The sequence below is a fragment of the Tursiops truncatus genome, chromosome 3 (genome assembly GCF_011762595.2).
Source record: "Tursiops truncatus isolate mTurTru1 chromosome 3, mTurTru1.mat.Y, whole genome shotgun sequence".
Classification (NCBI taxonomy): domain Eukaryota; kingdom Metazoa; phylum Chordata; class Mammalia; order Artiodactyla; family Delphinidae; genus Tursiops; species Tursiops truncatus.
The window spans coordinates 44,081,881-44,109,058 of NC_047036.1; the positions used below are offsets into that span (position 1 = coordinate 44,081,881).

Consider the following 27,178-nt stretch of genomic DNA (forward strand, 5'->3'; position numbering starts at 1 on the left):
ATTGGAATTGAACTCATGAATAGTCCTTTAAAAAATTAATGAAACTTTTGAAAACATTTGTTATGAATGGGTGGTAATGGGAACTAAAGTTCTAGATTTTAATATTTTCCTCTCCAAGTGATTTACTGAATCCTCCCCACCCCCTTTATTTTACAACAAGCTACCAGATTTATTTTCTGAAAGCGCATTTCCAGACATGTAATTGCAACTTTAAAACTTCTGAGTACTCCCCTTGCCTGCTAAATGTAGTTCAGATTTCTTATTCCTGTGTGCTGTTCAAAGCACGCTGCTTACTGTCCCCAGAGTATTTTCTCTACTTGGTTTTAGATATACCTGGCGTATTAAGTGGTGTTTGGTTGACCTGTTCATTACTGGCTTGATGTGTTGAGAGTATAGTGACTAGATTCGTTAGTTCAGATATATTTGTAGCAGAATGGTTTAGTACCATTTAGAAAGGAAGCCCCCAGTAGTTTTAAGAGACCTGTTTAGAGATATTCCATGCTTACTCTAAATTCTTCACCAGAGTGACTGATTGCTTCAGATTTTTTATTTTTTAGAATTATGTTACTGGCCAAGGTGCCAGGGGCAGGTGGGGAGAAACAGTGATAAATTCCATTTCCTTCCTGCATCAGTGCCGGAGAGGGTAGTTTTGTTTTCTGCTTAATTGAAATAAAACATTAAGCATTATGGTTTTGTGTCTTGGGCTAAATAAAATAAGTTTGAACATATTAAATAAGAAGGACTATCTTTGACTCTTAAGGGATGGTAATTTAGAAGTTTCTTGATTGTAGTATATAATATCCTGGTTTTTAAAAAAATCTAATTCTGCATTATATGAGACATTGTCAGTTGTATCCAGGATATTTTTTTTTTAACCATAGTCATATGTACTTACATTCTTTTTTGTTCACGTTGATATTCCAGCTGAACTAAGTCATCACTGGGATTTTACATTGTTATAGCAGTGTTTTCTCAACATAGTTTAAGAAACACATAGGGTAAACCAGTCATCTCTTGCTGCAAGGTTATTTTACTTGATAGTAAGTAACTTAAAATTTTTTATATTAGAACATACATGGATATATTATAGTATAATGCAGAAATTTCATGAGTTTGTAAAAAAAATAGGACTTGAGGATGAGTTATTTTGATTACTTTCTGAAAATACATTTTGGTGGGGCAGGAGAATGGATTAATTATTAGCTTTAAGTAATTTCTGTGGGAAAGTTTGAGAAATATACTGGTAGTGAACAAAGAACATGGCTTTTGAGGCAGAAGAATCTGAATTCATATTACTGGCTGTGTAGCTTAGCGGTAAATTATTTATCTCTTCTGATTCTGCCCACTTTTCAGAGAACATATCTAAGCTGATCCCAGCATATATATATTTTTAAGTGTATATGTTTACTCTGTTTGAACCCTGATAATGTTGGCACTTTTCTGATGGTTAAATACTTCAGATAAATAATTTGCTTATACCTTTTCTGATAAAGGAGTTGAGGCAGCAACCTTGTTTTCCAGTTGTTAACTTGTTAGCTGTTAGAAGCAAAACTGCCCTTGATATTCAGTGTTTAGTACTTGTTTTTGCTTACATTGGCTGTTTAGTAAATGAGTTGATTTGAATTAAATTTTATGCCATTTAGTCCATATTGTTTGCAGTATAATTCTGAATTAAAGTTTACCTTTACCAACCTTTAAAAAAAATCTTATTCAGGGGTGACTTAAACTGTTTAGTTTTGTTAGGGAAAGAGAAGCTCAGTGAGTAAAAATTTGTTTATAGAGTAAGGCTTATTTTTTTGTAGTGGTGCATTTTATATGAAAATTAGGTCAGCTCATTATAAGTTTTGGAGTATTTCAGTTACATTTTGTGTATTATACCTAAAAACTTGAGAATTGAAAGCATGCTGTTTCCAGTAATGTGTTTTTCTCCTTAAATAAAATTCTTTTTTGTAGGGGTGAAAGTAGCAGTTTTCATATGTAGCAATTTAACAAGTAATAACAATTCTCATAACATTCCTCTTCTTTTTTTTATGATTTTTTTTTTCATGTAAGTAAAGCATAGAAAGTTTCTGAACAACTTAATGAGATAAGCTGAGGGGGATAGGGGGTCTAACAAAATTCCAGGTTAAAGCAAGCATTAATAATATGAAACTTCTTAAAGGATGGAAATTTCTAGTAGTCTAGATTTCTTGTGAAATTTGCTAATGCTGTTTTATATTTGAGTGTGTAATCTGTAATTTTGAGTTTGATAACAGAAGATATTGGACACTGTGTCATGACCAAACCTGGAAAAAAATAGTAAAGTAATAGATTATTTTGCTTCCTTTAGAGGTCATGTTCCACAGGCAAGGATTTTGTTTCTTCTTGGTAAATATTTATTACAGTATTTACCATCTTTTCCTGATTATCATTACTTTAAGTGCTTAAGAACAGAATTCTAGGCCTTGCTTAAGACCTGTTGAATCAGACTCCATAGGGGAGGGGCCTCTTGCTTTTTATTAGGGAAGTCTGGAAATTACCTAGTGCTTACTAAATATTAATAAAATTTTATTAATGGTATTGCAGTAGTGAAGCAAACAAAACTGAATGGAATAAAATGTCTAAGTATACTTTTCAAAAGTTAAAAACATGACTCATAAAATTATAGAATAAACATGTTACAGCGTCATCATTTTTAAAAAATGATTTTTCTTGACTTGTATAACGTGATTCTTGAAGATTATGGGCCAGTTGTTTTAGTACATGTAATGTCTCTAAGGTTAGCTTTTCTCCTGTTGAGACAGGCTGTGCTTCTTTATCTTTGGTTAGAATATTATAAAAGTGAAGTGGTGCTCTGTTTTGCTCATTGGCACGCAATTTCAGTTTGTTCTGTTACTGATGATTCACTTTGATCTGTTGATTAAGGATTTCCCAGGCTATTTGCCAGGCCATTTCACTGCAAAACTGTAGTAACTTTTCTTTTTTGAGGTTCTTAGAAATTGTATAAATAACCTCTTCCTCCTAAAATTTTTCAGTGTATGTATTCATCTCTCTGGATTCATGGTTTATTCAAGGGGTTGTAATACAGCACTTTTATTTATTTTTATTGAGGCAAAAGTCACATTACATGAAATTGACCATTTTAAAACGTATAATTCACTGACATTTAGTACATTCACAATGATGTGAAACCACCAGCTTCACCAAGTTCCAGAACATTTTCATCACCCCAAAAGAAAAATCTGTATCCATCTAGCAACCAGTGCCCATTCGTTCCTCCCTCCCAACAGTCCCTGGTTGTCTCTGCTTCTTGTCTCTATGGATTTGTCTATCCTGGATATTTCATAAAAACAGGGGTTTTGCAACATGTGATCTGGCTTCTGGATGTGTCTGGCTTCTTTTTCTTAGCATGTTTTCATGGTTAATCCTAACAGAATGTGTCTTTTTCCATTGAATACATACACAAGTTGTGTTGAGTATGATGTTAGCTCTGGTTTTTTCATAGATGTTCTTTATCAGGTTGAGTGTTTTTATCATGAAAGGTTGTTAGATTGTGTCCAGTGCCTGTCTGCAGCAGCTGAGATGATCATATGGTATTTTTCATTCATTTTGTTAATGTGGCATATTATTATTATTTAAAAATTAAAAAAAATTGAAGTACAGTTGATATACAGTGTCATGTTAGTTTCAGGTGTACAGCATAGTTATTCAGTATACATACATATAAATATCCCTTTTCAGATTCTTTCCCTTATAGGTTATTACAAAATATTGAGTATAGTTCCCTGTGCTATATATAGTAGGTCTTTGTTCATTACAATGTGGCCTATTATTGATTGAGGATCCCTTTTTTTTTTTTTTTTGCGGTACACGGGCCTCTCACTGTTGTGGCCTCTCCCATTGCGGAGCACAGGCTCCGGACGCACAGGCTTAGCGGCCGTGGCTCAGGGGCCCAGCCGCTCCGTGGCATGTGGGATCTTCCCGGACCGGGGCACGAACCCGTGTACCCTGTATCGGCAGGCGGACTCTCAACCACTGCGCCACCAGGGAAGCTCGAGGATCCCTTTTATGCCACCAGTTGGCTTTGGCCTTTGGCTCCCTGCTTTGCAGATTCTCTGCTTTTGACAGTTTGGTTATGTGTCTTGGTGTGAATCTTTTTGTGTTTATCTTTCTTGGAGTTTGGTTAGCTTCTTGGATATGTATATTCTGTGTCTTTAGTTAATTTGATAAGTGTTTAGGCATTATTTCTTCAGAGACTCTTTCTACCCCCTCCTTTTCTCTGCTTCTGAAACTTTCATTATGTGTATGTTGGTATGCTTGATGGTGTCCCACAGGTCTTTTCGGCTTTGTTCAGTTTTCTTTTTTTTCTTCCAGCTCCTTAGACTGATAATTTTAATTGACCTCTTCAAGTTTTCTGATTCTTCTTTCTGCTGGCTCAGATCTGCTGTTGAAACTCTCTAGTGAAATTTTCATTTCAGTTATTGTACTTTTTGGCTCCAGAATTTGTTTGGTTCTTTGCTGTAATTCCTGTCGCTTTATTGATATTCTATTTGTTGAGACATTGTTCTGGTTTCCTTTAGCTCTTTGTATTTAAGACAATTGATGTCTGTTCATCATCAGGGACAGTGTCTGCTAATATCACAACCTCCCCTCCACGTCCCCCCCCCCCCCACAGTGGGCCATACTTTATTCTTTGCACGCTTTGTAATTTTTGTTAGAAAATCGAACATTTTGAATATTGTAATTTGGAGACTTTAGGAATCAAATGTTTTTTCTCCCTATCCTTGGGGGTTGCTTGCTGTGGGTTTGGTTTTGTGTTCATTTAGTGACTTTTCTAAACTATTTCTGAAAGTCTGTATTCTTTGTGTTGGTTAGTTTCTGAAGTCTCTGTCCCTTAGATTGCGATCACCTAGTGTTTTGTTGTTGTTTGAGATAAATAACATTTTAATGAAATTTAAATTAATGCAAAAAATCCATGATGAACAAAATATAAAAGTTATCAGGGTCAATATAGTATCTTGTCTCAAGGTTGCAAATCCTTCACACATGGGCCAAGCCAGAAACCATCTTGGCGCTCACAACACATCTGAGACAGGTTGCAGCCTTTAGTAAGGCTTTACTAAAGGTTCAGTGGTTACAAAAAGTAGTTTCAGTGCAATACAATAGCAGTTTTATTTCAGCTGTCCACGGATACTGCTGTTCTCCGAGCTCTTCAAACAAGAGCCATCTTTACCTTGTCAGCTAGTGTTTTGTTGCAGATGCATGCCTGGAGCCAAAAGGGAATAAAAATAAAGGGAAAGGAAAAAAATAAGAACTCTCCCACTTTTTTCTTATTGGATCTGTGTTAGGGCATTTCTTTACACACTGTTTATAACTGTCTTAGCCTTCATGTACTGGTTTTGCTGAACCTAATGATCAGCCAGGGGTGAAAGCTTAGGACCTTCTCAGGTGTTTTTTTTTCTGAGCATGCATCTTGCTCTGAGCGTTGGTGTGGTTTTCTCATTTCCCTTATAGGGCATGAGGGAGTTTGTTGCAATGCCATAACTCTCCCCCACCCTCCACCCAATTCCCTCTCAGCCTTTTCTCCCAGGCTTTGGGTGTGCTATTGTTCACTGAATTGTAAACCTCTGTCCTTGGCAGGGGGCTCTTCATTTGCCTTACAGTGTTTTGGAGGATTGCTCTCTGCTTGACACATTTTCCTTCCCTGTTAGGCAAAACAAAGGCAAGTGCCTCTCGGTCCTCACGTAGACCCCAGACAGGTTTACACAGACAAACGTAATTCTGTGAGAATAAGGTCTACTCTGCTCACTCTGGAACCAGAGACCAGAGCCCTACACTGGGTCTTCAAAACCTCCATTGTGCCACAGAGAAGATGTGGGTCAAGGGCAAGTGAAAATGCCATAAAGCTTTACTATCATTTTAAAGTTTCCATTTTCTTGATTCAGCGCTGCCCTGATTGTTGTAAACCTTTGACTTTTTCAGAGTTCTGATAAAGTTGGTTCTGACAGATTTTGCTTGATTTTTTGGTGTTTGTGTGGAGGGGTAGGCTCTTGGAGTTCTGTATTTCACCATTTGTGTTGATGTCCTTCCCATATATTTTCTCATTTTTAATGCTCAAATTGTCCCTGATTTGACCAGTGGGGAGCTCACTCAAGCTGGTTTCTGTGTCCTTTTGATATTTCCCAGTCATTATTTGGACACTTCCTTGGTTTTTGCTACAACAAAATATTCCAAACTTACTTTGTCATCTTTTCCTAGCCCTGGAATCAGCTGTTCATTTCTCAAAAAAGCCCTGGTTTCTTTTATTGGAAAATGGTTTTTAGGAGACAAGACCTGGATGTTAAGTATGCTTACTGCTATTGGAGTGTCACTATGCTCAGGCCTGGCCCGTTCAGTGGGCAGAGCTGGGGGAGAGGAGGGATACACACACATACACACACACACACACACACACACACACACACACACACAAAACCAGAAATATTTATCTTTATGATATATATGAATATTAGTATTTTATTAATATGTGACTTGTGTTAATCATACAACAACACATCATTCACTCTAGTTTTCATCCTTTCCATTATTAGTTACTGTCTTTAACAGTATGAAACTTATTAGCTTTCATCATTCTAAATATATTTATTTGATCGTTTTCCTTGTATATAACCAATTCTTTATTGTAGCCCCAGCTGCCACTTCCATGTGGATACCCTTCTCTCCCTGCTTAGTCTTATAACTCCTTATTCTAGCTGCTTCCTTTCTACTGCATGGATGCCTTCCTCACTCTTTTTGGGCTCACTGCCCCATCCCTGGTTGTCCCTTCATGGATGTCCTTTGTTGCTCTGCTTTGATGCTGACGTCCTGTGCTGGGCCAGTTCCATGTGTTGATACCCTCTCATCCCTACTATGGCTCTAACACTTAGTTTTAGACCCTTGGCTCCTTTGCTCTGCCCTGTATAATGGCTTTAGGCCTGAATTGGGAAGAAGACTACTTTTTAAAGGAAATCTGTTAATGTATTAAACTAAGCTTACTAAAGGAGTATTCCACAGGTTTACCAATAAGAGAACTAAAGATGACTATGCATAGTGGTCTTCTGGTTCTTGCCTTCCTAATGAAGGAATGTTAGCTGTTTAATGATGGAAAAACTTAACCTTACTCAAGGATTGTTATAAAACCATTATGGTGGTGAAGGGTACTAGTTTTTTTTCTTTTTTCTTTTTTAAATAACTTTAACAGGTTTCAGGATGAATTTTATAAGGTAAGTAAGCAGTAGTTATCTTAATTTTAATGAAGAGAGGAAACTGAGACTCAGCCTAGTAACTGGTTGAGCTGATTTGAATCCAGGCCTGTTGGACTCTGAAGCCCATGTTCTATTTTTCTTTTTTTAAAAAATATTTATTTATTTTTGGCTGCGTCAGGTCTTAGTTGTGGCATGTGGGATCTTTTGTTGTGGCATGTGGGCTCTCTAGTTCTGGTACAGGCTCAGTAGTTGCGGTGTGTGGGCTTAGTTGCCCCGCAGCATGTGGGATCTTAGTTCCACAACCAGGGATCAAACCCGAGTCCCCTGCATTGGAAGGCAGATTCTTAACCACTGGACCACCAGAGAAGTCCCCCCATGTTCTTTTTTTAACAGTAATCTGTATTCTGCCTCTAGTTAGAATGCTTTAGCCATTGGTTGATTTGGGGTGTTTTTGATAGGCTTCGTGACTTTTAAAGCTTATTTATCTGAAATATAAACCGTTATAAAGATGTAAGTTTGATGCTCATTCTTTGGCACAAATTTTTGTGGATTCAGAAGTAAAACATTACCAGAAATAGGAAAGTCCCATCTATTTGTGTATTTCTTGCCAAAGTATATTAGTTTTCAATTCAAAGAACTGTATTTGGGACTTCTAAGTAGTTAGTGGTCTTTTTTTTTTTTTTTTTTTTTTTTTTAAAAAGTCAGGCATGTACACTTAGAACGTATAGAGTTTCGATTTGGGTTATTTCAGAACCAGTGTTCCCCTGGTGGATTTTTATTGTCAGTGGTGAACAAGTTGTAAATTGGGTGAGATGAGAAATTAGGATTTTCATACTGGCAGCATTTTTCCCTCCCTCCCTCTTTCCTTCTTTCTTTCTACATTCTGAGGTATGTTAGGTTTCAACATGATGAAATTTTGGGCAGGGGGACTGGGGAATGGACACAGTTCAGCCTATAACATACAGGGAGAGGAAGATGGAATGAAATCAGATGGCATAAAGCATAGTTAAAAGAAAATGGAGGGGGAAAGAGGCGGGGATGGTGGTGGTGGGATGAATTGGGAGATTGGGATTGACATATATACACTAATGTGTATAAAATAGATAACTGATAAGAACCTGCTGTATAAAAAATAAAATTCAAAGGAAAAAAAAAGAAAATGGATAGGGTGGAGCTTTTAAACGTTAATTTGCTTTTATATGTGTAGGGGGTAAAATTTCTTTTCTACCTTCCTAGGTTCTCTGGCTGGGGCCCTGTAAATTAGACTGAGGAAAGACAGATTAACAAGAGAAAACAAACAGAGGTTTATTAGCGTGTCCTCACACCTGGCAGTACTTAGAGATGAGTAACTCAAAGAGATGAGTAGAATTTGGGATCTCTATACCTAACTTCACAGGGAAAAAGGATACTTAATAGAAAAAGCAAATGACTTTTGAGAAGAGATAGATAACTGGGTCCTTAGGGGTTTGTGGCAATGTCTGGGTATGGTGGTGCTGGATTTTGTTTGTTTGTTTCCCAAAAGGAGAAGATTAGAGTTACTCCAGGGGACGGGATTAATAAATTCTTTTGGGAGGCTCTGCTTTGAGGTAGGTAAGGGATTTCAGGAACTCACATGCCTTCAGCTCAAAATTTTTCTTATGTCAAAGTGGCATATTTTGGGGATAGCATATCCTGATCCTTTCACACACTTGTATAAATGTCCTCGTATTAGCTAGTATTGCTCTTTACCTTTTTTCAGAACAGGAAAACCTATGCCATTAGCTATCCATGCTTTATTCTGTAAGAACTCGATTTAAATTAGAATTCATAAAGACATTGCAGAAATAGAGACAGTAGTAGTAGTTTGCCTCCTAGGGATAAGTTTTAGAATATAACTTCTTATTTAACCATCATTTGGGATGAGACCCTGTATAAAATGAAAAAGCTTTAAATTATTGTTTATTTTATTTAGGTCCTTTGGAGTTTTTGTGAATTTTTATTTGGAACAAGCTATAAAAATAATTTTTCATTCTCATTGAGTTATTGGACCTATAATTTTAAGAGTTTCCAACAAAAATTTTCTAAAAAGTTGTTGGACAAGTAACATCCTATCACAGACACCTCAAAACAGTATTTAGCTTCATGTCAAAATAGATAATAAAAATTTTTTATATCCTAAAACACTTGAGTTTTCATTTTTATTTCAGAAGACTTTAAAATATAATGTATGGTGGTGGTAGAATTAGAGCTCAAAATGTCCAAATTTTTGTGTAGTTCATTTTGATTTAGGTACAGTCTTAAAATATTGCATTTGTTTCATAAGTGTTTTATTGATATTGGTAAATTGTATCAGGGTTTTTTTTTTCTGTTTTTTTTGTTTTTTTTTTCCTTAACCTTTCTTGTAATGAACCAGTACAGTTTGGGGTAGAAGTAGAATGTTCCTGTAGTATCTTGACAATTTTTAAAGTATTTTAGGAAATTGGTATGACAAATTCTGCCATGGCACTTACTTATATTTGAAAGAATTTTGAAAAAGGAAGACTAACAATGGTATTGATCATTTTGCTTTTTAAAGTTCCACTTTTGAGATTATTATGTAGTTGTAAATATGAAACATCTATTAGTAAACTTAGACATTAATGTTCAGAAAATTTGATTTCTTCATTGACTAATATGTAAACTCTATATTGAAATGAGTACAGTTGCCCAGTTGGCTTCTCCCTCATTTTAAAAAACTGAGTTTACTGTGTTTAGATTGTGCTGGCAACTTGAAATTTTTATTGATGCAATTGAGAGAGGCTTCCAAAAAGTTAAGTTTAGAATGCAAGAGCAGTGGATACCCATTGTGATGATTGTAATTTTAAAAAACCTTTTAATTATGGAAATTTTCAAGCATATGTGTAAGTAGAGAGACTATACACCTACTTCTACTAACATTTATAAACATATGGACAACCTTGTTTCAGTGACACCCGTTTTCACAGTCCCTTTTTTTTTAAAGAAGCAAATTCCAGATGTGTTGATTTAATTGCAAAGACTTCTGTATATGTCCTTTTATTACAGATGACCCTTGAGCAGGGTGGGGGTTGGGGTGCTGTCCATCCATGCAGTTGAAAAGTCTGACTTGAAAAGTCAGAAAATCTTTACAGTTGGCCCTCCACACCCGATGCTCCACATCCTTGGATCCAGCCAACCTCAGGTCGTGAAGTGCTACAGTATGTATTTAGTGGAAAAAAAAAAAAAGAAAAATCCATGTATAAGTGGACCCTCACAGTTCTAAACCTTGTTCTTTAAGGGTCTACTGTACCAGCATTGCACTAACAGTCATCACATCTAAAGTGATTAGTAATTTCTTAAAGTCATTTAATATTCAGCTCATGTTCAGATTTTTGACTCATAATTTTCACTTTTTAAACTTGGTTGAGTAAGGATTTATATAAGGGCCACATGTTGTATTTGATTGCTCTGCCTGTGAAAGCTGTTTATTTGTTGAAGAAACCAGATCATTTGACTCATCGTGTGATCTGCATTTGGTGGATTACTTCCTTCATTTGTCCTTTAATTTGTTTCTCTATGTTGAATTTCCTGCAAATTGTTAGTTAAATCAGATTTCAGATTCTGTAAGGGTTGGCGGCAAGAATAACTTGTGCTGTGTACATAGATAGTGCTGCATACATCCTGTTGTGTCACATCAGGAGACACTTGATAACTCATCTATTTGTGATAAGACTATTGTAATTTAAAAAAATAAGCGTCATTGAGATAGTTTATAATAAAATTATCCAGTTTTAAGTACACAATTTGATGAGTTTTAACAAGTGTATAGTTTGTACAATCATCACCACAATTAGGATAAATACTCAATTACCCTTGAAAACTTCTTCCTTCCCTTTGTAGTCATTTCCGTTCTCCCCAGGCCCTTCACCTGCACTCTGCTGATCTAGTTTCTGTCACTATATTTTTGCCTTTTCTAGAATTGAATTATAATTGAAATCTTGTAGTAGTCAGATCATTGTAATTTAAAGGACGTATAAGAAGATAATTTTGGCCAGGAGCTGTATAGATCTAATACCTTCTATTTTTATACGACAGGGACTTGCCATGAGGTGTTGAAGCCTTGTTTCGCTGAGTTGGAGAGACTGGACCTAAATGGCGCAGCATGACTTTGCTCCAGCCTGGCTTAATTTTCCTACCCCACCATCATCAACAAAGGTATTTTTTCTTGCATCTCTCTTTTCTTTTTGTCTTTCTGTCTGCCTCTGTTTAGTTCATGTTCTACACAGATGTAGTTAAACTAAAGCTTAATGTTTTTGTCGTAAAATACTTTTTATATTACTTTCTAAGTTATTTTATATTTAATCTGTTGGTTTTTATTATTTAAGAAGTCAATTTTCAATATACCATCAACATACTAAACCATTTACTTGAAAAGTTGTCTTTTGAAAGCTCTGCATTTTAAAATTCAAACCAGGTAAGTACATTGCACATTACTTTTGCATCTTACCTTTTCCTATACTATTCTTCTGATAACTTGCTTTACTTACTTTCCTATAGATAATGTTTTTTTAAAAAATCAGAAGTTTTTGAAGTCATTTCTTATAACCAGAAGACTTCTTTTTCAAATAAATGAGACTGTGAATGGCATATTACTCAAATTTTAGAAGTTTTGAGAACTTTGCAGTGTTGTTACATATAAGGTGACTCACTAATTTAAAAATGTTCATTTTACATAACCAAAACAGAACATAGTTTGTATAAGACTTGCTTGACATTGAAATTGTCATCCACTTACAAGGCATGCTAAGAGGGACCTTGAAATTGATTAGAATCAATCTGTCTGGCTCAAAAGCTGTCTTCCACTTTGTTTTTTCCATAGTGCAAAGGAATCAAGAGGGGGTCTTGATCATCTGCTTGCCTGTTAATCAAGCTCTGCCATGCTAAGGCATTCATCTAGGACCTTTTGGGGGTACAGGCAGTTCTTATAGAAGAGTTTACTGAAACAGCTCTTATAGGAACAGTTTTACAATTTGGAAAGTTGTTCCCCAGTAAGGACCTGTCAGATCATAATATATTGAAAAAGCTGCATTGGAGAGAGAAAATTCTCCTAGACAGGGGAATTTTAAAGTTTGAAGATGGCTTTTAATGATCATGTGAACTGACTTTATTTTATACAGATGGTTCTCTGGAAGGTTAATTGGCCTGTTTTCATGTAATTAGTGTGAGCCTAGACTAGAATCTAGGATGCATTTTCTATTCTGTAATATTTCCATAGGACTCATTTTGGAATTTCATAAAATGATTGAACATTTCATTTATAGACATAAAATGGATCATAGTTGTTAGGAAATGTAGACTATTACTGAGAAGTAACTGAGATCACTTCTTAGTTACAGACTCTGCCCCCTTTCCTCTTCTGTTTAGGTCTCTGGAATTTGCTTCGCTGTTGCTGCTGTTGTTTGTGTCCACCCCCAACCCCCCAGGCTGCTCTCAGTTATGCTTTTCCTGGGTTCATTTTTTTCCAGGCCTACTTCAGAGCCTGGATACATACGAGTTTCTTGCTCCTCACTTTGTTTCCTTTTTCTCTTTAGTTCGTTTTCTCTGAAATGAGTATAAAACTTGTTTTCATTTTTTTTATGTCTATTTATGTACTTTGCCTGTTTTATTTATTTATTTATGGCTGCGTTGGGTCTTAGTTGCTGCACGCGGGCTTTCTCTAGTTGTTGCGAGCGGGAGCTACTCTTCATTGTGGTGCGTGGGCTTCTCATTGTGGTGGCTTCTCTTGTTTCAGAGCAGGGGCTCCAGGCGCATGGGCTCAGTGGTTGTGGCACATGGGCTCAGTAGTTGTGGCTCAGGGGCTCTAGAGTGCATGCTCAGTAGTTGTGGTGCATGGGCTTAGTTGCTCCGCGGCATGTGGGATCTTCCCAGACCAGGGCTTGAACCCGTGTCCCCTGCGTTGGCAGGCGGATTCTTAACCACTGTGCCACCAGAGAAGCCCTAGAACTAGACTCTTGAATCCTTATTGCTTTCTAGACCCAGACTCTTGATCTGGCTATATAGATCATGAATGAAGATGATGATTTTGAGACTTGGGATTGCCTGTTCTAAATGATCAATTATTCTAATTTATTTTAAATTGCCTGCAGAAAGTAGTATCAGTTTGAACTCTTAACTAGCAGTATTTGAAACTATCTCCTTAGACCTTACCCAAAGTGGTTTTGACGAACACAAACAAGTATACACTTTTAGTAATGACTTCTTATACTGTATGTATCGCTCAAAATCACTATTCATGGATTCTCAGTTATAATTAACCTCTTGTTTTCTGCCAGAGCCCTTTTAGTCTTATCTTGAATAAATAGAATAGACTTAAATTACTGTTGGGTTCTCTATTTCAACTTAGCGGGTTTTTTTTCTGAATTTTATTTTATTTTTTTTATACAGCAGGTTCTTATTACTTATCTATTTTATACATATTACTGTATATATGTCAATCCCAATCTCCCAATTCATCCCACCACCACCCCGCCTCAATTCAGTGTTAAGTCTTTTCTTTGTTATTTGAAGGAATGATAGGAGCACTTGAGTTAAGGGTAGCAGTGTTTTCAGCACTGCACCTGAGCAGTTTTCTGAGGTATGCAGAAGTTTAGCCCCATCATGTGGTGAAATTTTAAACTGCATGTGGTTGTTTATGTCTATGAAGTGGGGCATTGGCTTTTGAACAGTTGATTGGGACCCAGTAAGAAATTTTACATAATGTTTTTAAATGCACATTGATATATCTAAAACAAAAGTCATTTACCTGTGTTCTTCTTTCTCTTTTGGTCTTTTTTATTCCAATAAAAAATGCAAATTGCTACTAATTTCATGTCCTTTATAATGGGCCCTGACCTGCAGTTTGAAAAGTAACATTGTAATTACTTTCCTTCAATAATGTAAGCAGTGTTGGTTTGCCTTGAAAATGTGTGCTTTAGGATGAGGGTGAGAGGATGAGAAAATGTAGTCAGACTTGTAGTTGAGTTCATTGAAACTTCTTGTTTACTATGTAGTTTCTGTTAACTTTTGATTTAGGTATTCTGAGAATCAGAAAATTGTGCTATATTTTGAAAAAGAATTCAGAAAAAGATTTAAAATGTAATAACTAGTGTTTCTTGAGTCATTACTGCATACCAATCACTGTGTAAAACACTTTATAAGAAGGCTAAAAAAATCATAAGAGGTAAAGTACTGTTTTCTTCCCCCGACTTACATATGAGGAAACTGAGGTTGAGCGAGATAAGTAACCTGACCCAAAATGCTAGAATTAGGATAGGAGCCCATGTGTGCCTCACTTTAAAGATTAATCAGCTTAATAACTTTCTTTTCTTGATTATTAAGTAGACCAATTTTTAGAAGTGAAATACCAGGACGTTTTTATGCATACACCAGAATATATTTTTATCCTGGTTTGGATAAACAAATGAAATTGCTTTTTTTTTTTTTTCCTTCAAGGATAGCATCTCCAGTATATTTCTATACTTAGTACATGGGTATCTAACTCTTTAGTGGCTATGTACAGTTGACCCTGGAACAATATGGTTTGACTTATTTGTGTTCATGTATGTGGATTTTTTTCCAATAAATATGTACTGTAGTACTGTGTGATCTGTGGATACAGAGGGCCGACTGTAAAGTTATACATGGATTTTTGACTGCACAGAGGGTCGGTACCCCAACCCCCTGTATTGTTCAACTGTCAACTGTAATCTTCTATTGGGTGAATTTACAGAGATGAATTGGTTACTTATTAATGGATTAAGCCGCAGGAATGCCTGGGCATCTCTTGATTATATATTTGTAGGGGAAATTCCTAGCAGCAGAATCAGCAAATTGGAAGATTTATACATTTTGGTAGATAGTGCCTAATTGCTCTCCAAAAAGGTTGTACCAACTTATAATCCTATAAAAATTTTATAAGGGGGGACCAGTTTTTTCAGTTTTGGCAACACTGGATGTTTTTCCATTTTTCTCATCTTTGTGAAATTGGATAAAAAATGGCACTTCATTGTTTCGATTTGCATTATTATGGTTGAGCATATTTTTGTGTTAGGAACTGTTTCTAAGAACTTGCTTATTCATGTAATTTATTTCTTAGTGATTTATTTGTGATAGCTCTTTTCATATTGAGGGGTTTGTTTGCTATATATTCTGCAGATATTTCCCTCCAGTGTGTTTGTCTTGATAATTCTAAAAGAACCATGTGGATGGTTCTAGTAAAATATTTAAACATGCAAAGAAGCATAAAGAATAATTAAACGAACACTTAACCATCCCAAGAGTCACATCTTAACATTTTGTCATGTTAGTTCTGTATCTCTTCTAGAAATAAACAATTGAAGTCTGCTGTATGCTTCGTCACAGTCCTTTTTCTGTCTTCATTTTTTCCCCAGAGGTATTCTCGATGCATGTTCTTATATTATTACTAAGTATGTGAATATCAATAAATAGTATTATTCTGTATGTTTAAAACATTTATATAAATGATTATCATTTATGTCTACACCTTGTTTTTATATTCATTATATCTTTGAGATTTTTTTCCCCTGTTGATATCTGCAGATATGCCGTAATTATCTTAAAACTCTGTACAGTATTCTGTTTTGTGCCTCTGTATCACATTTCATTTGTCTCATTAATTTGAGATTATTTATATTTTTAGGCTACTTTAGAGAGAACTGTATTGACTATTCATGTACTGTCTCCTTGTATACATGGATGAGAATTCTTTTGTTTGTTTGTTGCATTGGCTCTTCATTGCTGTGCACGGGCTTTCCCTAGTTGTCGAGCGAGGGCTACTCTGTTTCAGTGCATGGACTTCTCTGGTGGCTTCTCTTGTTGCGGAGCATGGGCTCTAGGCGCGCGGGCTTCAGTAGTTGTGACTCGCAGGCTCAGTAGTTGCGGTGCACGGGCTTAGTTGCTCCACAGCATGTGGGATCTTCCTGGACCAGGGCTTGAACCCGTGTCCCCTGCATTGGCAGGTGGATTCTTAACCACTGTGCCACCAGGGAAGTCCTGGATAAGAATTCTTTTGGCCTCTGCTTCTCAAACATTAATGCCTATGAAAATAACCTGGGAATTTTGTTAAAATGCAGATTCTAATTTCAGTAGGTCTCTAATGGGGTCCTAGTCCTAACAGTCTTAAAATGCTGTTGATTCTGCTTGTCTGTGGACCACACTTTGAATAGCAAGGCTCTAACCTATAGTTAAAAGAAAAATTGCCGGAATTTAGTTCTATATTGCTAAATTCCTCTTCCATGTGGTATGCAGATATATACCCCTGTATGCTGTGCATAACTATTGTCTTTACTTTGTATTCTTGCCAAAACTTTGTTAGATTATCAGTTAACATTTTTGCCAATCTTTGTTGTGAAATGTATTTTCACTGTTTCTTGGATATTGGCTTATATTTCTTTGAATTGCTTGTTCACAACCTTTGTTTTCTTTTGGGTTGCCTTTTGGGGGGGGATTGGTTTTGGAAGTGTGTGTGTGTGTGTGTGTGTGATCTTTAATGTTTTAAGTAAAGTCACATAGTTCTTTTTTTGTCTCCCATGTATTTCACTAGATATATGTTCAAGTACTTTATAGTACTTGTTGCTATTTTAAATGCTGTTTTAAAAAGCTTTCATATTGTCTTTGTTGCAGATATATTGTCTCTTGTGTTAGTATTGTTTCTAGCAAACTTCAGTAGTTTTTACTCTAATGTCTTTTGGATTTTTTAATGTGGAAAAAGGTTCATTCACAAATAATATCAGTTTTCTCTCTGCATTTTCAGTCCTCTTATTTGTGTTTCTTATTCATATTTTATTGTGCTGGCTATATGTCAGAGTCTGTGAAGGGTCTGAAATTTTATCCTACTTTCAAGGTAACTATAACAAGGTAGCCTGTTACTGTTTCATGGATGCTGGCAAAAGACATGAGACTTCCGGGTCAGAGACAAAGAGCTTTATTTTTAATTTATTTATATTAATTTATTTATTTTTGGTTGCATTGGGTCTTCGTTGCCACGCTTGGGCTTTCTGTAGTTGTTGCGAGTGGGGCCTACTCTTCGTTGTGGTGTGCGGGCTTCTTGTTGCGGTGGCTTTTCTTGTTGCGGAGTATGGGCTCTAGGTGCGTATAGTGCCACAACTTCAGTAGTTGTGGCTCGTGGGCTCTAGAGTGCAGGCTCAGTAGTTATGGCTCGCAGACTCTAGAGTGCAGGCTCAGTAGTTGTGGCACACAGGCTTAGTTACTCCGTGGCATGTGGAGTCTTCCTGGACCAGGGCTCGAACCCACGTCCCCTGCATTGGTAGGCGTATTCTTTTTTTTTTTTTTTTTTTTTTGGCGGTACGTGGACCTCTCACTGTTGTGGCCTCTCCCATTGCAGAGCACAGGCTCCGGATGCGCAGGCTCAGCAGCCATGGCTCACGGGCCCAGCCGCTCCGCGGCATGTGGGATCTTCCCGGACCGGGGCACGAACCCGTGTCCCCTGCATTGGCAGGCGGACTCTCAACCACTGCGCCACCAGGGAAGCTCGGTAGGCGTATTCTTAACCGCTGCGCTACCAGGGAAGTCCCAGAGAGCTTTATTACTCTTAGCACAACAAGCAGTACAGCATGATTGTGGCACTGGTTCTTCATGTCCCTTAAAAACTCTGGGAGTTGACATGGAGGGGGCCCAGGTGGATGCTGTTCTTGCACTGAGAGGGAAATCTACCGCATTTATAATAAGCCTGCTCTTTGTCTCAGAGTAGGACGTTACCTGTTCCTCAATGTTCTCTGAGAACATAACCCTGAGAAATGAGCCATACAAAGAGCTGTCAAGGCGTTGCATTCTTGGCATACAATAAGAACATGCAGGGATGCTAAGGGCCTATGATGGGTTGCCTGTCCCAATAGTCCACTCATCAGCCATACATGTTTTTGGCCAAACTTGAATTTTCACATGGTTGTACTCAATCAGCTACTCTGATTAATCTGACAAACAGAGGCTAGAACCAAATCCATTTAATTTGTTTTACACAGCATTTAATGAAGGCTACTACCAGTGTCCCAAACAGCACAGTGAGTGAGACCAGGATTTAGCCAATTGTGAATAACTTGGGGGGGGGGGGACCAGTAAATGATTTATTTCAGCCAACCAGTATATGGTCTAAGACCACTCTGTTATATCCATTAAAATCCATTCAAGGGAGGGAGTCCAGTGGTTAAGGTAAGACTCCACGCTTCCACTGTGGGGGGTGCAGGTTCCATCCCCAGTCAGGGAACTAAGATCCTGCATGCTGCGTAGCATGCGCCCCCCACCCCCCAAATCCACTCAAGGGAAACTGACCTTAGGTTTGGTGTTATTACCTACAGTTATAGGGGCAATAAGGTGGGCCAAAAAGCAACACTTATCCTCAATAGAAGACATTCTGTGGCTTATCCTCCCCACCCCCCCTGCCCTTTTACAAACATACCACCCAGAGGGACACAGATCACTCCATTTTGTCCAAAGGGACACAGATCATTCCAATTTGTTGTTAAACTTGATTTGGATTACTATTTCACTGGTTTGGTTAAGAAACATGGACAGTGTCATCATTAGTTGCAACCTCAGTTGCCATACATGACATAACCTAAGACCACTTAAGTGTTAAGAGAATCGTATGAATTTTTATTAGTCAGAATGAAACAGGTTGTACAGGTAGGGAATATGGAATGTCCATTGAGTACTTTGAATATTTGGCCCATGGCAAGGTTATCATATTTTTTTTTTTTTTTTTTTTTTTTTTTTGCGGTACGCGGGCCTCTCACTGTTGTGACCTCTCCTGCTGCGGAGCACAGGCTCCGGACGCCCAGGCTCAGTGGCCATGGCTCACGGGCCCAGCCGCTCCACGGCATGTGGGATCTTCCCGGACCGGGGCACGAACCCGCGTCGCCTGCATCGGCAGGCGGACTCTCAACCACTGTGCCACCAGGAAAGCCTGCACCCAGATTTTTTTATCTAGAGGAACTGGACGTGACTGGGAGAGGGGCATTTTAAAATGATTTTCAGAGACCCATTATAAAGGTGTCTCGCCCTCACCTTGGTCTACATTGGACACTGTAGTGGGGACTTGGTGAGAAGTGTACACAAGCAAATGGTCATTGTATGTGTAGGACCATGCCAGTTCAACAAGAGAATCCAGGTGGCCGAACCAGATTGTTTGAATTCCTTTTTGGTTGGCCATCAGCCTGAGGGGTGGCCTGGCCTGCAGTTGTTCTTAGGGGAAAGAAAGAAACATCATGTCAAGATAATCCGGGCAGAATCTTGAATTTTTAATATAGGTCTGTATAATCTCATAACTCACCACTTATTTCATCCTGATTATTACCCAGGAAGTGGCTAAGAGGAGATGATCCTTTTTTGGCTATGCTGCATTCATTGACCAGACTGTCTTACTAAGATGTGAGAAGAGATGAGGGATGTGTTAAAATGCTTGTTAGTACTTGTGGCTAGGGAATATAGAATGTTCATTGAGTACTTTGAATATTGGCTCATTGCAGGGATGACCTTTTTGACAGAAGATGTACTGTTAGTGGACTGTTAGTGGTCTGGAATATGCCAAAAACATTACATGAATTAATTTCAAGAGCCACAGTAGTGTGACCAGAGTTAGCCCATCAGACTGCAGCAGTAACAGTGTAGCCTGAAAAAGTTTCAGTGGTAGTGAGACTCCATTGAGAGCTCCATGAAGTATTCAAAGGTTTGATGTAGTTCTCATGTGATACGGTCTTCTTCACAGTGAGACAAACGGACCAACTTTTGGCAGGAGTCACAAGTTGGCATGCAGTGGTGGCTTCTGCATCAGAAAGATAAAGTCCTTTATTTTGTAGCCAGTCTATGATAGTGGGTGTGTTTCATGTCTGATGTGATGATGGATCTAGGTGGTATGCCAAAGACTTGATCAGCATTGTAATTTCAGTCGTTCTCAGTGCCATTCACTCTCATCAGACAGCAAGCTTTACTGTATCGACATGAGTGACTCAGATTGCTTCAGCAACAGCTGCAATTTCCCACAGTGGGTGACCCCGAAGAGATGTTTTTAATCTGCTAGTCTATAGTTTTTCAGGTGACAGACAAGATGACTAGGCCATTGGCAACAGACCAAGAGTTAGAAAAATATAAAATGTCTTGTCCTTAAGAATATTATCTAAGGCGAGGGTCGTAGCTTTTATTTTATTCTGTGTAGCTGATTAGCACTTAACCCATTTGGTTTTCCAGAGTTGTTGGGGCTGGATGGCTTCTGTGTGCACCATCATCTTTTAACTTGGTTGAAGCATCAGTGAGCCAGGCTCAGGCGTTTAAGGGAACTTTTCTGATTTGAGAGCCTTATTGAAATAGTGGCTTGTTACAGGTGACAGGCGGAGGAATAAAGTTTACTCCAAAGTGTAGTTGCCACTTCTAGGGCTAGGCCAGCTGTGCTGTTGAACTCACGATTTCCATTTTGTCAGGAGCCCTCTTGGGCTCTTTATTGGTGTACCACTTTATTGGTGAGTCTTTAGTTTGAGTTGTTTGCTTTCAATAAGAGCTCAGCATTCGGGCAAGAGCCACTTTTTCTTTTTTTTCTTTTGGCTGTGCAGCTTCTGGGATCTTAGTTCTCCGACCAGGGGTTGAACATTGAACCTGGGCCACGGCAGTGAAAGCCTGGAATCCTAACCACTAGGCCACCAGGAAAGTCCCTGCATTCCATTTTAAAAAGGAGAGTACTTCGTGCGTGTGTCAGGCAGATGGCACTGTGGTACTGGGAAATAGCCTCTCTGAATACTCCAGAGCCGTCAGGTCTTCAGCCACATAATCTGATTTTCTTTTCTTTCCTTCTGGGAGCTGTGCTTTTTATTAGACCACTTGGAAGGGGATGGGAATCACCTGTCAACCTGCGACGTTTCCTGAATGGGAGAATCTTGAGCATTTTCAGTACAAGCATGTAACATTAGCACTATCTGTAAAACACAACAGTACATTGAGTTGGCCTAATAGCCCCACCTGCAAGATTGCCTTTTTTTTTTTTTCCCCCCGGTACGCAGGCCTCTCACTGTTGTGGCCTCTCCCGTTGCAGAGCCCAGGCTCTGGACGCACAGGCTCAGCAACCATGGCTCACGGGCCCAGCCGCTCCGTGGCATGTGGGATCTTCCCGGACCAGGGCATGAACCCGTGTCCCCTGCATCGGCAGGTGGACCCTCAACAACTGCGCCACCAGGGAAGCCCTGCAAGATTGCTTTTAATTTCTCTCTCCTGCTGAGTTTTTTTCCAAACTATTGGCCACATTGGGGCAGTGGGGTGCCTTTTCCCACTATGGGGACACAGACTAAGGAGTTTAGTACATGCATATCAGAGTTACAGTCTAAGCTTTCAGGAGATTACATGATTTCTTTAGCTTGGAATGTGGGAAAGTACAGGGTGGAGAGAAAGACTACCCCTTTGGGAATTGCATGGGTGGCTTGGAGGCTTTTGCTATTCTGGCTTCTGAAGCCAGGATTGGTGTTGCCTTCTCTCTTGTGTACCTCCTGGCCCCAGCAACACTCATGCTGGGACCTTTCATGCCCCCATGTGCCATACTGCCATGGCTTGCCCCATACTGAAAACTTTCAGCCACTCTTATGCTTAGTACTGTCTCCCCTCCATGGGAGTGGTTAGGATGGTGTCTTGGGTACCTGTGTGCAACAGAACTAAAAGAGTTTGTCTCTTTCTTTCCTTAAGTTCTTGCACAGTTGACTTTCTTGTTAAAGCAGCCGAGTTTGGTGTGGGGAAGGAAGGGATCAGGGAGTACGAAGAGCACAGAATACTTCCACTCTGCCTTTTCTTTGTTTCCAGTAGTAGCAGCAGTTCAGCCTTAAAAAACTTACTTCTAATGTTTTCAGTCTTTCCAAAACTCTCTATATTCATTGCTGTTCCGCTTTGGAGACCTCTTGACTTCGGCTGCCACAGCCATATTGCCTTTCAGGTGGGACTCCATCTCATGACAATACATCCCTTCCTTCTACTCAGAGGAGATTTGCAACAATCAGAGCACTGTACGGACACCTTGTTTCGGTCCTGCCCCTTGCCACTTGGTTGCTAAACAGTGAGGGACCCTTACTTCCACCCATCACTTGGGTGAGAGCAATTGCTGCCAGATCCTGGAGAGTCTTCTCCTATGCCCCAGTCTGGCCCAATAGACCATACCCTTGTTTTTCTTTTTCCAGAAGGTTTTAACTCTGAGAGCGTGACATCCTCATCACCAAAACTGTTAGGGTCTGTGAAGGGCTTGGGTTTTTACCCTACTTAAAAGCTTAGCAAGCTAGCCTGTTACTGTTGTTTCATGGATGCTGGCAGAAGACAGATAATCAAAGGCTTTACCTTCCATGCACAGAAGCAGCATGAGGATGAAGCCAGGGGCAGTAGGGGAACTTGCACCAGTTAAGTCCCACAGCAGCCATGTTGGATGAAATGGGTATGTGCAGTGGGTTTGTATTGTAACTGAGGAACCCTACTCTTTGTTCTGGAGAGAATTGTAATATTAGTACAATCCAGAGGAATGGTCAGGGCATTAAAACAAAAAAGTTCTGGAGTTCTGATTGTGATTTTATCAGATTAGTGGATTAATATTGGGGAAAAACAGCAACCTTTATGAATTGTTGTGAGTTTTTATACATTTCTAATTCTTTAAAATCATTTTTACGCATTCTTCCTTTGATAACTTTTTCTTAAAACATTTGCTTTGGAGAAGAGGAGTTTGGAAATAAATCTACAGAACTTAAAATAGAACTAGCTTCATTTGCCATAATTTTCTGATGTTGAAGAAAACCTTGAGCTATTTAAATCAAATAGTGTGTGATACACAATATTACATTTTGTTACAAAAGAAGGGTACTTTATTTGCTTTGATTTCCTTACAGTGGTCTTTTACCTTTAAAGTTTTTGGATAAATATAGTTGTTGAGCTCAGAATGGTGCTCTTGTTTCTGTTAGGTAGAAAAAAATAGATCAACAATGGAACTCATCTTATAAGTTACCAGTTACCAAACACATTGAAAATAACTATAAAATGTTCTTCTTAACCATTTAAAATTCTTGGAAATAAATTAAACCAGAGTATTACTAGTTTTTCAAGTTATAGTTAAGTTGTATATGTATGTTTACCTGTATGCTTATAATCTGTTTCAGTCGTCACTGAATTTTGAAAAGCATTCTGAAAACTTTTCATGGACAGAAAATCGTTATGATGTGAATCGTCGACGACACAACTCTTCAGATGGCTTTGATTCTGGAATTGGACGTCCTAATGGAGGTAAAATTTGCTAAGGAACAGTAGACTTTAAGAATAATTTTCTTCACATTCTTATAAGAATGTTTTGATTGTGATTAAATCTTTAAGCATAACCATCTTCTTTGAATTTATAATACTTTACCATTATTAAATAAAGGTAACTTTGGAAGGAAAGAAAAAAATGGATGGCGTACACATGGAAGAAATGGTACTGAAAACATAAATCATCGAGGGGGATACCATGGTGGAAGTTCCCGTTCTCGTAGCAGTATTTTTCATTCTGGAAAAAGCCAGGGCCTACATGAAAACAGCATACCTGACAGTGAAACGGGGAGGAAAGAAGACAAGAGAGAACGCAAACAGTTTGAGGCTGAGGATTTTGTAAGTTTCTTATAATTTTAATACAAATGAGGTTTCTGTAAGTGCTATGTAAGCATCAAGTCTCTCTCAGATTTTATCAGCACAGCTCATTTTCTACAGAGATCACACTTGACAGGTTCAATTATTTACTTATTTATTTATAAAATATTTATTTATTTATTTGGCTGCACCGGGTCTAAGTTGCAGCACGTGAGATCTTTAGTTGCGGCATGCAGGCTCTAGTTCCCTGACCAGGGATCAAACCCAGACCCCCTGCATTGGGAGCTCGGAGTCCTAATCACTGGACTGCTAGGGAAGTCCCTCAATTATTTTTAATCCTTACATTTTGTGAGGCTTTTTGTACATAACTCTCCCCTTCCCCAGTCTTCTTCCTTCTTCCCTCCTACTTATATTCCTGTGTCTCACCGTGTGGTTTTTTAAAACTTTGGTTAAATTTATGTCATTTTATTCTTCATAGCAGTTTAAACAATTTCCCTTTTCTAGAGAGTAAACATCTAATAAGATTAGCGTTAGAGTACACATTCAGTGCTCACCTCAGTTTTCTTTCTTTTTTTTAACATCTTTATTGGGGTATAATTGCTTTACAATGGTGTGTTAATTTCTGCTTTATAACAAAGTGAATCAGTTATACATATGTTCCCATATCTCTTCCCTCTTGCGTCTCCCTCCCTCCCTCCCACCCTCCCTATCCCACCCCTCTAGGCGGTCACAAAGCACCCAGCTGATCTCCCTGTGCTATGCGGCTGCTTCCCACTAGCTATCTACCTTACGTTTGGTAGTGTATATATGTCCATGCCTCTCTCTCGCTTTGTCACAGCTTACCCTTCCCACTCCCCATATCCTCAAGTCCGTTCTCCAGTAGCTCTGTGTCTTTATTCCTGTCTTACCCCTAGGTTCTTCATGACATTTTTTTTCTCTTAAATTCCATATATATGGTTAGCGTATGGTATTTGTCCTTCTCTTTCTGACTTAATTTCACTCTGTATGACAGACTCTAGGTCTATCCACCACATTACAAATAGCTCAATTGTGTTTCACCTCAGTTTTCTTTTTAATACCCTGAGCATCACTTTTTGAAATATAAATTTGTACTTTGCTTTGAAAATTGCATGTTTAACTAAACATTCAGTGATGCAAACCTAACAGAAGAGTTGAGGAATTAATTGTCTGATTTTCCTCTTCCCTGCTCTTGACCTTATGCTAAGAAAGGATGATTTCTCATATTGATGCAAAGACTACATTCTCTTAGCATTTGCTTTTTTTTTAAAAAAATTCATACTTTTTCCTCACGTAGTTGAGGATGAGGAGAATATTTAAAGACCCTTCCTTTGTTTTCTTCGACTTGGAGTGAGTGTAGATAGTAACCATTTTAATTGTTAGCAGAATAAGCAGAAAGTAAGATTTATGAATAATTAGTGTTTAGTAGTTAAGAGTTCATTATATTATGTCAGATTTTTCCGTATAGTTTTGAGATTACTTTTATTTATTATTTTAGTTTAAAAATCCTTATTTATTTCTCTGCGCCGTGTCTTAGTGGCGGCACACGGGATCTTTAGTTGCAGCATGTGGGATCTAGTTCCCTGACCAGGGATCGAACCCTGGGCCCCTGCATTGGGAGCATGGAGTCTTAGCCACTGGACTACCAGGGAAGTCCCTGAGATTACTTTTAAAAGGATTTTTTTCTTATACGTGAGCGTTTAAACATTTATTGTATTCTTTTTATTCCAACTTTTTTTCAGCCATCTTTAAATCCTGAGTATGAGAGAGAACCAAACCAGAATAAATCTTTAGCTGCAGGTGTATGGGGTAAGTAATTCTTGATCTATCTTTGAGGGATATAAAATGTTATTTTTAGGTTTCACTTTTGTGTTGTTTAAAATAAATAGGCTAGAATTAAACTTTCTCTTTTAAATACCTGTTTTTGATGTGCTAAGCTACAAAAAAGGTAGCACTTACCTTTTAAAAACCAAGATATTGCAGATAGGAGAAGATCTTGATTTGGATAGTTGATTTACACGTTAGTACCATTAAGTACACTCAAATATGCATTTTGAAAAAAATGGTCGTAAGTTAATGTAATGAATTAAAGTCATTTTGAGAGCAGCCTGATAATCTAACGAAACAAAAAAATTTAGTTTAACTTAATTTGTAGTTTTTCAAAGTTGAAAACTTAACTGGAAAGATAAGTACTTTTAATCAATCATAGTATGATATAAAAAATTAATTTTTTTACTTATGAAAATGGTTATACATAGACAGTATTAAAAAATAATTGTATAAATTTTGCCTACCGAACTAGTCTGTTTGAAATTATTTGCCTTTTTGATTGTCAGATCTTAATGAGTTTTTCTGGTAATAACTCCCTTTTCTTTAAAACTGCTGAGAGTTTAATTTGATAGCATCTTACAGAAGATTAAACTGCACATATAGTACAACTTAGTTAGTTTTTAGAGATTCAAGTGAAGTTTAAAATAATGGAAAAAACTTAAAATATGAAGATTTGATATCTGAAAAATAAATTTAATTATTTGATACCAAATTCAGAGGTGATGTGTCCACTTTGGAACTTGTACACATGTTCATTTGTGTTTTCTGTTGAAAATCAACAACTTAACAAAACAAAAGGATTGTGGCTTATGACAGCATACTAGTCCTAACAGTAAAGGCATTATTTTAAACTTTGCCACTTCCTGTGCTGTTCTTTATTGTATTTATGGGGTGATACGCTGGGGGAATTATTTTGTTTCTTTTGATCTCCCAATTTAAGGGCTTCTTGCGGGTGGGGGTGGGGGTGGTCAGACACTTTTGTTAGAACCATGTGAATGGCATTGTTTTTTCTGTATTGCAAATTAGTATTTCTGCCACTCTCCCCAGGCCTACACGCCCAGACACACACATACCCAACCAAAAAAATCTCCCAAGCTCCTCTCTTAGGTATGTTTCCTTATTATTCAGTTTTTCTGGGAACAGCTGATTGCATAAGAATATAGAACCACCTGGAAGGTGTTAAATAAAATCTCTAAGAAATTAGGAATAATTTGGATTTGATTAAAATGAAAGTAAATAAAAAATCAAGAATGTTAGTGAGCATTTGTCATATAAAACTACCTATCGATACTATTGGTACTGATCCTTGGTTAATATAATAATTTTAGAAATGATTTAAAGGCAAATACATCTTTGAAAATATTGAGAATAAAATGTATTAATATAAAGATTTTGGTTCTCCTGTTTCAGGGTTGGTCAAAGGATTTTGGGCACTAGTTGAAAAGATGTTTAAAAGGATGATGTACTCTTTACTGTGTCTTAGGTAA

General features: G+C 37.8%; 1 protein-coding gene across 3 annotated transcripts in view; it reads left to right on the top strand.

Annotated features, from left to right (window-relative positions):
• Positions 1-27,178, top strand: part of GPBP1 (GC-rich promoter binding protein 1) — a 71,425-nt gene that overhangs the window by 22,446 nt on the left and 21,801 nt on the right. Inside the window, exons 1-6 of one of the 3 annotated variants that reach the window (XM_019930026.3) lie at positions 9,874-10,417; positions 11,295-11,414; positions 23,381-23,504; positions 23,641-23,864; positions 25,604-25,670; positions 26,739-26,798. In XM_019930026.3, coding sequence (XP_019785585.1) covers positions 11,352-11,414; positions 23,381-23,504; positions 23,641-23,864; positions 25,604-25,670; positions 26,739-26,798 — 538 coding nt within the window. In that variant the 5' untranslated portion in view covers positions 9,874-10,417; positions 11,295-11,351. Of the gene's footprint in view, positions 1-9,873; positions 10,418-11,294; positions 11,415-23,380; positions 23,505-23,640; positions 23,865-25,603; positions 25,671-26,738; positions 26,799-27,178 lie in introns of those variants that run through there. The other 2 variants (XM_033852879.2, XM_033852880.2) reach the window with 2 other exon arrangements.